Here is an 18,151-nt window from a genome sequence, read left to right as displayed (position 1 = left end):
ATAATTCCTGATAATATTTCACATTATTTTTATTTCATACAATTTTCCCCTACCCTAACGTACTGTAGGCGGACACACACACACACACACGTACGTCAGGCTCGCCCTTCACTCACTACCATTCATTAATTCTCTGCTGTTGTTATAAATATGTTCTGCTCTGATGCTTCCCCTGCACAACAAAGCATCAAATATAAACGAAACAACAGCATCCATATTCTTCAACACCCTTTATTACCATCATCATCCACCTGTCACTACCTGTACTTACACTGTGTTCATAAATCCGTTCGTAAGCTTATGCGTCTGAATAATATATGTGATTGTAATACTGATTAATGCGGTAACAAAGGGACGACGTCAATTACTCAACCACTGACCTTCTGTCACAACAGCAGGGGTCCAGGCCGGCAGGGTGAGAGCTCAGGATTTCCCACTAGTCTGGCAAAATCAATGGCAATCAATGTTGTGCAAAAACTTGACGGCGCGGTCCTAGAATTTTTGCCTCTCTGACGAATAACCAGTCAAAGCCCCTCCATCAATGGTACATGTGTGTGTGTGTGTGTGTGTGTTACATACATACATACATACATACATACATACATACATATCCTAACGCCTTGCATATATGCCACATCCTATATACAGTTCAGTGTTTCGAATAATTGCTTTTACTACAGTAACATGGGATGTCAGAATGACAGACAGTCAGGCTGACAGACAGACATTCAGGCTGACAGACAGACATTAAGGCTGACACACAGACATTTAGGCTGACAGACACAGTAGAGAAATCCTTATTCTAAATTTTTCGAGCGAGACTTTTCACTGCGGTTCATCAGAGACATTTGAGATGGGAATGTATTTTTTTATGCACTTTAGCGCGCGTGATGCTGCATCTCCCGCCCGCCTGATGCTGCATCTCCCTCCCGCTTGATGATGCTGCCAGTGAGGGAGGAACATTTGGTGATTGGCGAGAGAGAGAGAGAGAGAGAGAGAGAGAGAGAGAGAGAGAGAGAGAAGCGGACATAGACGAAAAGAATGAATGAAAGAAAGAAGAATGACATAGCAAACAGTAAGACTTCAACCTTAGTGTGTGCTGTCAGTACCTAGAGACAGTGAATGATGAATACAGAGGTGTAAGTGAGTGGTTATCAGATCCTGGTACTCAATATACACATGTACTCTAAAGGTTAAAAAGGTTCTTGGTACTAGACTCAGAGACGTAACCTTCCCACCTTCCCAAATCAGGTGTAGTGGCCACGTCAAGGCTGCCAATGGTGACTGATAACACAACAAGGTTTATGTTGCTTCATTAAGATATTTGGTAAAGGTGATTGGCACTAGTTTACTTTACTTACTACAGGTGATTGGTACTAGTTTACTTTACTTACTACAGGTGATTGGTACTAGTTTACTTTACTTACTACAGGTGATGGGTACTAGTTTACTTTACTACAGGTGATGGGTACTAGTTTACTTTACTACAGGTGATTGGTACTAGTTTACTTTACTTACTACAGGTGATTGGTACTAGTTTACTTTACTTACTACAGGTGATGGGTACTAGTTTACTTTACTACAGGTGATGGGTACTAGTTTACTTTACTACAGGTGATGGGTACTAGTTTACTTTACTACAGGTGATGGGTACTAGTTTACTTTACTACAGGTGATGGGTACTAGTTTACTTTACTACAGGTGATGGGTACTAGTTTACTTTACTACAGGTGATGGGTACTAGTTTACTTTACTACAGGTGATGGGTACTAGTTTACTTTACTACAGGTGATGGGTGCTAGTTTACTTTACTACAGGTGATGGGTACTAGTTTACTTTACTACAGGTGATGGGTACTAGTTTACTTTACTACAGGTGATGGGTGCTAGTTTACTTTACTACAGGTGATTGGTACTAGTTTACTTTACTACAGGTGATGGGTACTAGTTTACTTTACTACAGGTGATGGGTATTAGTGTACTTTACTTATTACTGTATTTATGAGTTTTTGTTACAGATAAAAAGTTGTTTATCATTTTCTATTTATTACGAATCATGTGCCAAAAATTTAAGAAAATTATATATTAAACGTCACTGTTCTCAGACATCACTTGTCTTTTGTTCCAGTATTATAAAACGAACTTGTGGCTTACGAGGTATCACATATCGTTTTTAGAGCCTGTTATACTGTAGTCTTATTATTTCTCTCCAATATTTGTTTTTCTCTTCAACTGCATGTTTTTGTTTAATGTGATAAGCCATAGGGGTCTAAATAAAATAATTTCCTAATATACAAAATAACAATGACACTTAACCCACGTACTTAATATTTAAATACAAACACAGTCCAACTTAAGACGTAAAACAGAGACAACTTTAACACCATGTTGACTTAGATTAAGAAAAAAACTTTAAATCTAGTATGAATGTGGATTAAAAAATAAAAAGTTTTCATCGAGGTTTTGAGTAAAGCCATTTGATTTAATACGTGGAATCCAAATCTGCCAGGGAACAAGAAACATGACTTTGAATTTACGTAAGAGAGAGCAAGTAATCTATGGCTTCAGTGCATTAGAGTATTGACATAAACCATCTTTGAACAGCATTAGATTTTAGCAAGATTGAACTATTGAAGGCAGTAAGAAACAGCTTTATTCTTATAATATAAACCCGTAAATATAGTAATTGTGATGAATATGTTAACTACTGTATTATTAAGTGATTTTATGAGGCCTAAAATAAGATTAGTTCACGTATATGAAGTAACAGTAGGGAGAAAAATCACGGTGATAGTCAGCATAATCACAGCATTAATAACCGCAGCAACAACAATACAATCACAACATTTATCACCACCAACACAGCAACAAAAGATTCCCAGCGTTAAGCACGACAAAAGCAAACAAAATCACAGTGTTAGTCCTGGCCATTACCCTCCCTTCCCCCCTCCCCCGTGTGTCAGAATATCTATATTCAACGCCAGCGGCAAAACCAATCTCTGACAACACCATTTATCCCCTTCCATCACAGATCTTTATACACGTTTATGACACGAGCGGCTCCCACCGCTTGATGGCTCAAATGCATTTACGTTGCTGTTTTTTTTTTCTTCTTTACAGTGACGATATAATACAAATGGACACAGTGAATGGGTGTATGTTTTGTCAACGTACATGTGTGTGTGTGTGTGTGTGTGTGTGTGTGTGTGAGTGTGTGTGTGTGTGTGTGTGTGTGTGTGTGTGTGTAGGACTTATTGGTCAAATACCCCATGCTTTAACTAACCCTGCCTTAACTAACTTAAATTTTACCTTAACCAACCCACTCTAATCTAAACCAACTGAGCTTAACTTACCCTGACCTAACTTAAACTAATCCAACCTAATCTAACCTATTCGAGCTATGCCCCGTTTAGACTGGGCTCCGGATCTTAATGGTATATCCAGTCACCTGCATATACTAGACTGGAGCCAATCTGCCCAGTTACCTGTATGCACTAGACTGGGGTCCTTTAGTCAGTCACCTGTATGTACGCTGTATGTGATGTTGTTAGAAATAATACGAATCTACACCTTCAATTTCTCTCCCCAGGTAAAGGTGCTGTTATCACCTGAGCCGCGGGCGACGCAAATCTCCCCCTGTATTTTAATCAACCTGGGAACTTACCTTGGACCGTACTGCCGTGGCTGCGTCAGTTGTTGGTGCCGCCTCTGTGCTTCCTGCGGTGGGGGTACTAGGGCGCTGTGGAGATGGTCTATAGGCTGTGAAGGTAGCTGTGGTTGTTGCTGTGGTGACGTCTGTTTAGGAGGACTGTGGGTAAGTTGTGGTGGAGGTTGTGGTGGTTTTTGTGGCTGCAGTGGCATTGGTTGCTGTGTGTGTGTCCTGTATACCGACCAACTTTCAGGATACGTTCGAGTGTGTGGAATTTGCTGTGATTGCGGTGGTGATTTAGGTTGTAGTGGTTGTGGTGATGTGAGGAGCTGTTGAGATATCTGAGGTTGTGGGTGCGGGTTAAGCGGGTATCTAGGGAGTAGGAGAACCCCATTTGTGGATGAGGTCATGCTTCCATCCGATACCACACGATCTGTAAATGCAAAACATAATAATAGTTAATGATTGAGAATAAACACACACACACACACACACACACACATTAACCGGAGTTCCTGTCAGTAAAAAAATGTGATATGATAACATAATGTAATTAATGTAATTTGGTATTATATTTCAGGACAAGTATATAATTACATTTAAACATTACACCCGGAGCCAGAGCGTTAGTGTCCCTGTTATCTGAGTTTGGTTGGCGTGTTGTGTTGAGTTATGTGTATTTTCCTTATAATGAACACCTTTTCTTTTTTTAAACACCCTGGTAATAGTTTTGGATCCCATAATATTGTGTAATAGAAATAGTATTTTTCTCTCATTATGGAATAGAAATAGTCATCTTGCTATATTACGTGGAACAGAAATAGTCACCTTAACATTAATTAGAAAGATAAGTTTATTTTCCTATTTGTCGACTAAGGACACGGTATGACAGTGACAGACTGTTGCAACAAACAAAAACTATATTAATATTTATTGTTGTGTAATATTTCTCAATAAGCGTTTAATTAATTAACAATAAACCAGCTTCGAGCAATTTGTGTGTGTGTGTGTGTGTTACATTCTCCATCTCGGGTTTAGCTGCAGCAGTCAGCTTTATATATACTAGACCTGACTGACTGACTGACTGACTGATTGACTGACTGATTGACTGACTGACTGACTGACTGACTGATTGACTGACTCATTGACTGACTGACTAACTGACTGACTGACTGACTGATTGACTGATTGACTGACTGACTGACTGACTGATTGACTGACTGACTGACTGACTGACTGGTTGCCTGACTGACTGACAGACTAACTACTTCAACCATTGTCTGCTCATGCCCCTCATGGCCACAGCTCGTGAATATTGTTACCTGATAAAGATTAATTAACATAGAGCCAAGTGGTTGTATCTCTAGGTGTGCAGTTCAGCTATTTATTAGTATATTAACATAAAAATTATGTATTAATTCTAAACGGCTGATAATTTTTGCTATACTGGTCATGAACAAAAATAGCAATTATATATATATATATATATATATATATATATATATATATATATATATATATATATATATATATATATATATATATATATATATATATATATATATATATATATATAAGGGAGAGGAGAAAAAAGAGAGAGAGATCACGTATGTGTTTTTGCTCACTGTAAATTTCATTATAAAATTCCATGGAGCGTATTTTTTTAATGGTAGAATTTACAAACTTTTCCTTTTTTTCCTTGTTTTGTTTAAGGACGGGGATTTAACTCTACTGTGTATTTCTATGGAATATAAAAACAATTGACGCAAAAAAGAGAAGAAAAAAAATCATGACAACTCCATCAAATTAAAAAGAAAAAATCCTGGCAGGTTTTTCCCTCAACATTTTGTTACCTGGAGCGAAGTTTAATTGAAAGAGAGAGAAAAATAGCGATCATACCTTATACAGTAATATCAATATGATATCATAACAATTGGTCACCTGAACTACTGTGTAATAAATGGTTGTTTACTTGTTAGTTCAGGGTGTAATGATCCTTTGGGCTTCAACAGTGTGGTTGATATTAAAAGTTGGAACGCTAATAATAATAAAAATAATAATAATAATAATATTAATAATAATAATAATAATGATAATAATAATAATAATAATAATAATAATAATATCATCATTAAGCTAGTCACTCACTCACTCACTCAATCACTCACTCACATACTCACTCAATCACTCACTCACATACTCACTCAATCACTCACTCACATACTCACTCAATCACTCACTCACTCACTTATTCACTCACTCACTCACTCACTCACTCACTCACTCATGATTGCTAGATGACTGGATATAGATGTAGAATATAGAACTGTCTGGCGCAACCAAGCACTCGGGTACATGTGAATAACTTGGCATTTGTAGCGACATAAACACGAGTGTCTCAGTTCATGTGAGATTTAGTTGAGCTAGGCGTGAGAGGTCTTACACACACACACGCACATTCTCTCAAGTTTTCTCAAGTTCCCCCCCCCCCCAACCAGGAGCTCTTGAGGGAGAGAAAGGGGGTTAGGAGAGGGAGTGATAATGAGAGACGTAAGGAAGGGTTAGTAGGAAGGGGAGTGAAAGGATGAGGGAGGATGTGGAAAAGGATGAGGGTGGAGAAGGTAGAGGGCAGGGAAACGAGAAATATGAGGGTTAGGGTAAGGGAGAAGGGTGAGTGAGGGGTGAGAGTGAGGGGTGAGAGTGAGGGGTGAGTGAGAGGGGTGGGTGAGTGGGAGTATAGCCTACGAGCCATAATGGGTAGGAACCAGGGTGAGAGGGGTCAGGTCGGCTTGCTCAAACACACTCCCTTCCACCTGGCCGCACCTGTTAACGAGGGACCCACGCCACGCTACCACGCCACATTCCCACATCACACTACCACGCCACACTACCACGCCATCTTACAACGCCACACTACCCTAATAACCATGGCAACCAAATACACTATCTTAACATGACATTCTACACTACAATGTCACTTTACCACGCTTCCTCACCACACTACCTCGTTCCTTCCATAATCTCACCTCAGGAGACACAGGTGGGGTAGTTTAGTAAGACACCCACATATTTATCAATGCATATCACATGACCAGACCTCAGGGAGACCAACCCTCTTCCCTCCTTCTCCTCCTCCTCTTTCTCCTCCTCTTCCTCTTTCTCATCCTCCTCCTTCTCCTCCTCCTCCTCCTCCTCGTCTTCGTCCTCCTCCCAACAGCCTCCATGGTTCAAGCACTCACCTCAGGGAGTCAGTGAGCGTGAACATGTATACACAGAAAGAAAATCACTATACTACATTCACAACATAACCACTGCTACACGCACACAGCCAAGACACTAACACCACTGCCACCATTACTAACAACAACAACAACAATAATAATCCCACCTCTACCCCCAACCACTACTACCTGCACCACTACCACCACTACCAACACTACCACCACTAACAACACTACCAACAACTACACCACCACTACCACCACCACCACCAACACCTACACCACCACTACCACCACTACCAACACTACCTGCAACACCTACACCACCACTACCACCACTACCACCACTACCACCACTACCAACACCTACACCACCACCACTACCACCACTACCATCACCTACATCACCACTACCAACACCTACACCACCACTACCAACACCTCCACTACCACTGTGTATACCACCACCACCTACGCCACCAGTACTACCACCACCAACAACAGCAGCAGCAGTACCACGCCAGCGGGTTCTACACTCTCACAGCTCCTCCTCCTCCTCCTCCTCCTCCTCCTCCTCCTCCTTCATCCTATCCTTTCAACATTGAATGAAATCTAACTTTGGAAATCCATTTTCTCTGAATCCTCATAAGCTGAAGATTTTTTTTTATTTTTTATGCCCCGTCTGTGCGTGACTTTTCCGCCGTCGCCTCCGCTTGCCGCTGACGTGAGAAATGAAGTTACAGAGTGAGAAATGAACTCTGGGATTGACATTGAGTGAAAGTGACGAGATAAAGTACGTTTTTGGTTGTGTTTTCTATTCATATCTACCTGTGTGTTTTTTTATGATACTACATCGGAGTTATCATACCTGTATTTTTTTAGCTAATTACTATCAGGTACGGTAAACACTAATCGCCCTTAACTGTTTATATATAGGTTAAGGTTATTACTGTAACTGTAGGTAATAACTGGATTTATATCAAGGTTTAAAGGCATCACCCAAATCGTATTATAGCACATATTAAACACAAAAAAAAATCATCCCTCACCCAAGAAAATCATAATCAGCAAGATCAGGAAAGGAAGGGAAGAATTAGACTAAGAATTACAAGTCCCCCAAATAATCTTATCAAAAAGTGTTCAGGTGGTCGGGATACTGCTCCTCTCGACACTGATCTTCGTCAACGAGAGAGTCACATAAATACTTGAGAGGAGAAGCAATTGCCCTAATGTAAGACGCTTAATTTTTCAGTGGAGAAGACGTGAGCCAGCGGGGGCCTTAAGCTCTGAGTGTTAGGTGGAGGAGAATGGTGGATTAGGAGGGTGGTAGTGCTGGGTTAGGAGAAGAAGGAAGAGAATAGGAGAACGTGGGAGAAGAAAAAAAGCAGAGGAGGAGAGGAGGAAGAGGGAGGATTAGGAAGGAGATAGAAGAGAAGAGGAACTAAGAGGATTACCACCCATAGATAAAATAATCCCCCTTTTATATAACATTAACCTTTAATATAATAAACTCTCTTTAAATTACCATAACTTAAACTTCCTCCCTTTTTTCACTGTAACAATATCCACTAAACGCGTCACTTAAATGGCGTCACAGAAGTGTATAACAGAGGGCGACAAGACCACGGAGCTGTGAAGATGCAAATCAGTACAAGAGGTGATAAATTTCCTTGCCTCCGTCTTCCTCCCGTTCCTCTGCTCCTAGATACTCCTCCTCTCCTGCGGCAGTTCATCTTGAGATCCAGTCTTCACGAGTTTAGTACAGTCTAGTTCCCCTTCCTTCCTTCCTTCCTTTCTTTCCCGACAGTTTCTTCTTCTTAATCCCTTCTCCTCTTCCTCCTTCTTGCTCCTTCCTGCTCTTCCTTCTTCTTCAACATCCTATTTCACCCTTTTCCTCTTTCTCTAACCTCTTATTTAACCGTCTTCCTCTTCGCCTTCCTCCTTCTTTGTCCTCACTTCCTTGCTTTCTCCTCACTTTCCTCCCCCTCCTTTTCTGCCTACTTCCTGAACGCTTTTGGTTTATTGATGTTAAATTCCTACGTTTGACTTTGTTTATGTGTATGTATGTGTGACTGTTGTGTGTGCAGTATGTGTATATGTGTGTATGTTTGTGTATCTTTGCCGTCACCTTACTAATATGATACAGGTCACTTGTGCAGGTACAGGGCAATAGTACAGGTCAGAGAACACTACCACAGATCACTCTGGTACAGGACACCGATACTGGTCACTGGTACAGGTTACTATACAGGTCACTGGCACAAAAGGTTCCCCTGGCCTACCCTTCCTCCTCCCCCGGCCTGCCTCACACCCTCACACGCCATCTACAGTCTTGACAAGAACTGCGAATTTTTATGTGAAATATATACGAATTCTCACATCCGATTCTGACGCAAAAATAAAAGGAGCGAATTTCCAAGCTGGAACATGGAATGGAAAAATATGGATATGGAATCCAGAATGCCGGAATATATACATTCAAAAAACTCTAGAAACTGGTCTAAAAAAAGTGACATGAATTTTTTGGTTTTATTTGACGATATTCCTTTCATTTTTCATGTATATATAAAGTTCTAATTTATATAGTTTTCAGGATATATTATACTGATACGTTAATCGATAATTACTTAGAAAAAAATATTACTTATGGATAAATTTTAAAAGCGTTTTTATTCTGTAGCAGAGACTGTATTGCTACTACAGGTCATAAGTACAGGTTATAAGTACAGGTCATATATGATTAAAAGTGTCAAGGGAATTGTGACAGTAGTTGTACTTTATGACCCAATAACATAAAAATCATTTAGGTTCATGTGAATTTATACCATGACTGAAATGACGTCATGTTTAGTACAGTACTTCACATTCCACTCAACATAACTCGACTGACTGACTCACTCCTGTCTGTCTGTCTGTCGGTCGGTAACTAGAGTCCACATAATAACTAAACTCTAATTGAACGCATTAAAACCAAACTGTATTTATAAGATCGATGAACTATTGATTTTCGTCTGGGATGGATCAATCATTCACTCGATGGTCTTAATCTATATCTCCAGTCGAGGGATTTTCATCAGTCTTACAAGAGTTGTTCCCTCGAGACAGCACATGCCATCACCTTAATAATAAGGAGATAGTTCTGTTATGTTCACCTAGATGGCAGCAAGGGGGTGGTGTTCAGTCGGGATGGTGTTCAGGGAGGTGGTGTTCAGTCGGGATGGTGTTCAGTCGGGATGGTGTTCAGGGGATGGTGTTCAGGGAGGTGGTGTTCAGTCGGGATGGTGTTCAGGGAGGTGGTGTTCAGTCGGGATGGTGTTCAGTCGGGATGGTGTTCAGTCGGGATGTACTCGTGTTAATGCTCACTCTACACACTGCTTGGCTTAGGGTCATATAAGTTAAGGCTTAAGTACAAGGACCATTAAGTTAGGGATTTTTAACTTCTCTTGGATTAGAATTTCTTTATTTCCTTACCGTCTTTTGGGTCTTATTCTAATCCTGGATTATCAGACAAGATCTTTCCTTGGTTTGGGGTTTTTACTTTTTAATTCATTGTAGTTTTTTATCATATTGTTTACTTTTGAATCGTTGTGTCAGAGAATTTTAGATTTTATTTTACACGATTCTAGTTTTTTATCGTTTTTCATCCGAGTACAAATCCGGATTCTTAAAACAGAACGTCAACAAGAGAGGGAAGTTTGGTCCATTCCCCGTGCTAGTATACAGGAGGCTTCTCTATAGGTCCAACTCGTGTGTTTGTTAACCCTTTTGACAATACTGTACAGACTCTTAAACATTTATCCTGATGTTGATCCCTGGGAGTAAACATTAAATTCTCGAGGGATCTTCTTCTCCCTTGTTCTCCATCTGTTCGCACTACAGAAAGAGAAAAGAGAGTGGGAGAGAAGAGGGAGAGGGAGAGAGAAAGAGATGGAGGGGGCGGCACTATCCTCATCCTTTATTTCCTTCACTTTATTCTTTTTTTCCTTTTACTCTGCTTCTCGTCTTCTCCGCTTACCTCCTACTCTTAATTTTACTAAACCTCTGTTCTTCCTTTTTTCTCTTTCCCCATTTTCCTTTTCCTTCCTCTTGTCTATCGCTCCTACACACAAAATGAGAACTCGTCACAGTGTAAACTTAGTTCCCAGTGGAGGTAGTCACATCCTCTACCACAACAAAGGTCCAAGAGGCCATAACTATAAAGTGAAGCCAAAGAAGCCTGAGTATCAAACTTCTCCCATATCTTATTGTGATATATCGACATACCCAAAGTTTGGTTGAAATCCATCGATATTTATTCGACGTGTTGACATAATTTGAACACACTAAAACATAGACACACACTGAGGCTCACCGTTTGTAAATTCTCTTCAGAGGGACGCGGCGAGGGATAGAAATAGATCCATAAAAAGATTAGGAGAGAAAGTTTACAGGCGTGGCCAGGACATGATCACACTGGGGGGTACAAAGGCGCTGCTTCCATCAACGGTGGTATATTACTGCTGCTCTGAGGAAGTGACACGGAACTGCGACAAACTGTGCTGCTCGTGACGGTCATATACAACATGCGTGTGAGGAGGAGGAGGAGAAGGAGGGGGTAACTGATTTAACTTTACTGGGCTGCTGTTATTGCTGCTACTGCTGTTTCTAGGCTTCTGCTGTTGATATTGCTGTTGCTGGGGGTAATGCTGTTTATAGTACTGCTGCTGCTGGACTGTTTTTATTGTTGTTTTTATTGTTGTTTTTATTGTTGTGGCGGCTGGTATCTTGGTCAGAGAGAGAGAGAGAGAGAGAGAGAGAGAGTTTTGTTTTTGTAGCCAAGTTCTTGAGTATCTGACAGAATTTAACTAAATGGCTTTACTAAATAATCAACTGACTGACTGACTGACTGAGAGAACTTTTTCAACACCTATTCTAAAACAGTCATTAGGATCCATTCTCATTCACACCGTTATTTTAAGCAAACCTGAAAATGATGGCAGTATCCCTCGTCACAAATCAAAGGATGTTATTGACCATTCCAGAGCTGCTAAATAAATACCTCGTTGTGTCTCTTTCGTCCTCGTGTGGTTTAAGAGAATAGTGGCCAGTTATGTGAAGGATTCTTGACGTGATGGGTTTATTTTGTCCTGTTAAACATTCTAGCTGGATGTTGTTGCTTGTAGATAATTTGTATTCACGTTTTTCATTATTTTTGTAGTCCTGTGATGTCAGTAAAATATTCTATCTTAATTGTTTTAAGTTTAAGAGATCAACAAAAACATTTTATATGATTTTTGGATATCAGTAAAACATTTCGTCTAATATTGCAGACTTAAGATATCAACAGAACATTCAACCTTGATATTGCATAGTCTGTAATATCACTCAGAGTTTCCTCCCTGATTGTCACACCGTTCGAATAATCAATCAGTCTCTTCTATCTGATCGCCACACACACACACACACATCTCAGCTGAGCCATCGTCAAACAGAGGCACCAAAACAAATAAATGATTCGACTCCCCAAAGTTTAGATCAAGCGGGATAATTCGTCAGAGAGGCGAAAGAGGAATGTGGTGGAGACTGAGTAATGTATTCAGTGTCCCAAGGGGTACCTGAGTCGAGTGATATAATTATTATGTTTGGTGGTTTGGTAGGTCTCGTCAGCGTATATATACTCTCTCTCTCTCTCTACAAGCCCCCCCCCTCAGGAAGCTTTTAAAACAATCACTTACCTCGTAAAGTGTAAAAAAAAAACCATTCAATCACTCTAAATCGTTCTTAAACTGATATAGGCTAATGAATAAATATCACCAACCTCCATTTTCATTTATTATCTATATTTGTTGTATTTTTTTATTCGTTTTTGTTATTTTGTTATTTTAATTATTCTGTAACCTATCTTCATCAGGAAAGGAAGCAAAGAGAAGGGGAATGAATGAATGAATGAAAGAATGAATGAATGAAAGGAGAAAAACGAAGACTAAAGAGGAGAGTGTATACCTGTTACCTAAAGTTATTCTAAATTATTCATAACCTCGAACACCTTCTCATGAAGTTAGACAAGAAAACACCACAAAAACTATACCTTCTTAGCCTCTTGACCCACACCCCGAGGCCACTACGATACCTGGTGAAATATATGACCGTACCTACCTGTACCCCACGCCACACAGGTGTTAACAGCGGACGCGATACAGCAGGAGAAGCGAGGATGGTGGTAGGGATGGTGTTGTATTGAGTTACTGTATCGTTGCTGTAACTTAACACCTTGGCTGTCTCTCCTCGCCCTTATTTCTGTCCCTTTCAGTCCCCTCACCCACCTTCACCCTCATCTCCCCTCAGTGTCAGCAGTCGTGTCTCCAGATCCCCCCACCCCACCTCCCCACCTTATCCCCTAGACTCTAATAGTCAGCATTAATGTGTCCATGCCCCCCTCTTACCCCTCACTCCCCCTCTCACCCCTCACTCCCCTCTCACCCTCCCCTCCGATTCCCTCACTGTCAGCATTAGTGTATCAAAGTTCCCATCACCCTCCGACCTCCAGTGCTACCCATCCCTTCGACCCCTCCTCTCTCTACCTCCTCTCCCTCTCTTAGTGTCTCCCAGTGTTCCCTCAGGTAGGCACGGCAGCAGGTGAGGGTCTACGGGGATTCAGTTTCAATTTTAGTAGCAGTGTGAGTGAGGAGGCGGCGACGACCTCAAGCATCGATACTCCGCCAGGCACTACAATAAACGTCATCACCAGGGCATGATAGAACCCACATCTAATTTGGTGGTGGTGTGTGTGTGTGTGTGTGTGTGTGTGTGTGTGTGTGTGTGTGTGTGTGTGTGTGTGTGTGTGTGTGTGACGGATAATATTTGACGTTTGACTGCATGACGTTCAAAAACAGACCAGGTAATAAAACCCGTGAAGTACCTACATATTGACGTTATACCTGCCAGCTACCTTCCTTGTGACGTTTGGCAGTGACGTAGAGACTCATACGTCACCCATGAGTCGTGACGGCCCCAAATCCCAGTAACCGGGAGGCGAGGAACCTGTAGAAGTTATGCCTAGTGACGGAGAGTGACGGGTGGCTCCATGCTGTGACGCCCGATGGCACTTGGTGATAGGAGCTGGCGGAGAGAGACAGGTAGTGACGCCTGGTGACAGTAGGTGACGTGCTGCTGTGACGGTGTGGTGACGGGTGATAGCGGGTAGTCACGAACGGAGGAGGAAGAGGAAGGAGAGGAGGAGGAGGAGGAGGGAGTAACAAGTTGTACGCACCCAATTCTGATTCCACTCTAAACTTCAGCACTTTCTCTTCCCCAACCGACAGAGGCGTCAAGTGAGTGGGTCCGTAAGGCTGTTTTTCCTCCAGTATAAAGTCATGTTTTGGATGTTAAGGACCTAGTGGGTTGGTGCGTTCTTCCCCCCTCCCTCCTCCCCTCCCCTTTCCCCGGTAGCAAGACTCGCGCCCTTCACCGTGGCAACGATCTTCCAAGTTCTTACGTTCACTAGCGAAAGGTGTCAAGCTCTGACTCTCCCTAGCAACGGTCTATCACGTTCACCTGTAACCCCCACGTCTTTGCGTTCACTAAGAGATGGATTTTTACGATCTTGCGCCCTCTACATTGTAGCGACAATCTCACAGGCTGTTAGGTTCACTAACGATGATCTCTCACGTGTATTTGAGACTGTCTCTTACGTTCTCACGCTCAGTAGTGAAACTTTTCTTCAAACTGTTACTTGAGTGTTTAACCGACGGAGTGTTGATGTCTGTCTGTCTGTCTCCTCTTTCTCTCTTACACGTTGCAGTTTACCTGATCAATTGTTGTGTGTTGTGATAACTTCAATGTTTGTTTACTTAGTTTTCATATTTTTGCAACAACACCCACGTGATTGTCTTCGTTCAACACCATCAACAACTCTAGTGAAAAAAAACTAACATGCCTTTAATATCACTTATACAAAACAAACAACTAAAACACAATAATGAATATTTTCTCCAACACAAAACACCTTAATTCATATCACAAAAACATATTTTACTCAAGATATTAAAACATAAAATTCAACCCGTAAGCGAAGGAGGAGGAGAGGCGTCGGAAAATTCTTTATGAAGAAGAAAACATCCCTCGAGGGAGCAGAGAACGAGACAATAATACAGGAACCTACTCAGGCCGGGACAATGGCTGTACCTGTACCAGCAGCAGCGGCGGCCTTACCTTTACCTAACACCTTCACTAACGTAATCTGGGCACCGGTCCTTCTAATGTTGTCCTGTGGGGCCTAAATTATGCCTGAGAGAGCCTCGTCTGTATCCCACGAGATAAGAAAAGACCCAGAAGAATGACACCTGAAGACGCCAATTTAACACCTTCGCTAATATCACCTGTGGTCAGCATTGTTGTTTCTACCGCGTCTTTCTTACGCTGTATAACCTATTTTTCGCCTATAAGTAGATCCTTGACTTCATTCTACAAGATAGAAAAATACCCAGCAGTAATTGGGGACCTGGATGTTAATCGATTTGTGGGTACTGTTCCGGGCTAATGGTTAGCCAGTACAGTTGGCGAGTTGTCCGATCTTCTCGGACTATTCCTTGACACTGAGTCATACAGCTCGTTAACATAGGGTGTGGTTGTTGTGTTGGCGCCAGCTTCTACACTTTAAACAAATTCACACGTAGGTGGTCAGAGGGCCAGCCATCCTGGAACGTGAGAGGCAACCATTATTATTAGTGTGTTCAGGTCGTTGTAATGTGTGGAATGTTGAGTGGTGTGTCGTGATGAGGAACAATGGCTGTATAAGGTGTGGGTTGCTGTGGTCTCCCAGGACCACCACTCTTGCGTTTGTTTTTATTTATCGTGTACGACTCTAAATGTACGACCCTGAGCATACGACCCTTACTGTACGGCCCCTTATGTACGACCCGCCTCCAGACACTTGATATTGCTCCCTCTAGATGTAGGAGGCATTCTGGAGTACATTTAGTTTAAGTTATGGTCAGGTGTAACTCGATAATGTCTCTCATGGGGAAAACAGTAACCTTTATCAGAACAATATAACTCTCCATGTGCAAATGTAACTTTTTAAATAGAAGAAAACATTTTACTGAAAGTTTGTAGTTTCTAGACTTTACGGGAATCCCATTTGCCGAGTGGCGACGAAGTCTTCCCTTGTCGACGGTGAATATACAACGAAATTCACACGATTCTCATGTAATAACTTTTCCTTCAGAGGGATGGTATCAATCTTGTTCCCACTGTGTTGGTCTCTGTGTGTATGTTTGTCATGTTGAATCAATGTGACAAGGGAAAGAACTTTATATAACAAGATTTGATATAGGTAATGTTATATGGTTTTGAACTTTTATTAATATTATGGTCGAAAGGTATGACGTCAGAATACACACACATACATATATATACACACTAGTATATACGAGTCAGAAGGCTAAGTATATTCAGAAAGTGTTAAAAGAGTGTGTGTGGAGAGTGTATTAAGTGAGTGTGTTAGAAGAGTATGTTAAGAGTCTGTTAAGAGGGTGTATTGAGTGTGTTAAAAGAGTGTGTTAAGAAGTTAAGTGAAGGTCGGGATGTGAGGAGAGTGTGTGCAGGGGCAAGATGTTAAAGCCAGACACTTGTTATTATGATACACTAGTGTACCCAGCAACACCTGGAGAGAGAGAGAGAGAGAGAGAGAGAGAGAGAGAGAGAGAGAGAGAGAGAGAGAGAGAGAGAGAGAGAGAGAGAGAGAGAGAGAGAGAGAGAGAGAGATAAGATATAAAGACCGAAAATGGAGAGAAATAAAGAAAGTAAAAGAGAGACTGGGGAAAGAAGAAAAAACGAAAGAAAGAGAAAAATAAAAAAAAAGAGAGAAAGGAGATATTTGAAAGAAAGTAAGATAAAAAAGACGGAGAATGGAGAAAGAAAGAAAAAAAGAAAGAGAATTATCACTACAGAATGCGGGTGCCTTGATCAACTTAGTTCAACCCCAACTTATCATAGCCGGAAATTATCACACTAAAAGTATTAAATTCGATGGCATTCAATTTCCTATAAGAACCTAACTTTCTTAATGCATTTTCGTTCATGTGGTTTCAATTTTACGTCTTGCCCTGGTGAACAATCTAGTCATAAGAGAGAATATAAAGTAGACTGTTACTCACCCCCAGAATAATACAGTATATAATAATACAGTTACTAGTTTTTATCATGGTGGTCTGAGATGGGTAACGTAGGCTTAAGATATTGCAACTGGATGTAAGAATTCGTGCCTTTTAACGCTAATTGGGTAAACATAAAAAAGATGACTACTACCACTACTTACACTACTAACATCACCACTAACATCACCACTACCACAACATTGAGGCCAGGTAGTAACGATAACTCCTCATTAACAGAAGAGTTGAGTGTTACGCGCCACTCTCACGTTATTTGACCGTCTGAGGTTCGTGGGCATTATATACTGCAACTGGGTCTTTACCTTTGGACCATAAACATCCAGCAATAGATTATAGTGTCTTGTTTTTGTCCTTCCTGATTCCGAATACGTTAGTGGCAGGGAATTAAGACTAGTCCCTCGGGCATCAACACCTCAGGATAGGTAACTTGGCTGTCAATCAGAGGGGTGGTCCCGTAGGTATCAACACACACACACACACACACACACACACACACACACGACCACATCAAGCCAGAGAGAGTGTTTGTGTTGTTCATGTTGTTGATAGGTTGGGACGTTCCTATTCGTGTGGTTGTTTGGGTAAATCTTATATTCCGTTCAAGAAATTGGTAAGCATGTGAATCCTAAGAGCGAGCTGACATGCTCTGGTTTATGTGAAGAGAATTGTAGCATGCTTCCTGTTAAGTGAGGAGAGCGTTGACATGACCCCCTTGTGTGTGACGAGACACAAGAATAATTCCACCTGGAAAGTGAACTTTAGTATCAGCGATGAAGCAGATACATACATACTCCGAGACTAAAAGGTTCCCAGAGAGTTATTACTGATCATGTTATGCTCGACGAGGAAAATGTGCCTTGGAATATTTCACCATCTCGTTGTTCTGACGCAATGAAGAGCCGGTGACTGATGTTAAATGTAAAGGAATACTGCACCATTATCCACAGTGGCAGCTGTACCATTATGAAGGTACAGTTACACTTACCAACTCGTCTGTGTCACATATTGCCAGACATCATTGTGATCACCAGGTCTTTGTGACAAAAGACGGGTGTTGGAGCGCCCGGCACGTCACAGATATTTGTCAATCGAAAACAATAGCTAAATCGTAAAGGTTCTCAATAGGTA

The 18,151-nt window shown here is 41.3% G+C and overlaps 1 protein-coding gene across 4 annotated transcripts in view; it reads right to left on the bottom strand.

Annotated features, from left to right (window-relative positions):
- Nucleotides 1-18,151, bottom strand: part of LOC121872153 (Down syndrome cell adhesion molecule-like protein Dscam2) — an 87,303-nt gene that overhangs the window by 37,686 nt on the left and 31,466 nt on the right. For all 4 annotated transcript variants that reach the window (XM_042374829.1, XM_042374831.1, XM_042374830.1 and 1 more), the window contains exon 3: nt 3,664-4,081. In XM_042374829.1, the coding sequence (XP_042230763.1) occupies nt 3,664-4,081 (418 nt within the window). The remainder of the gene's footprint in view (nt 1-3,663; nt 4,082-18,151) is intronic.

This window comes from Homarus americanus, unplaced genomic scaffold (assembly GCF_018991925.1).
Source record: "Homarus americanus isolate GMGI-L3 unplaced genomic scaffold, GMGI_Hamer_2.0 scaffold22069, whole genome shotgun sequence".
NCBI lineage: Eukaryota > Metazoa > Arthropoda > Malacostraca > Decapoda > Nephropidae > Homarus > Homarus americanus.
This window is presented reverse-complemented; position numbering and strand designations above follow the sequence as displayed.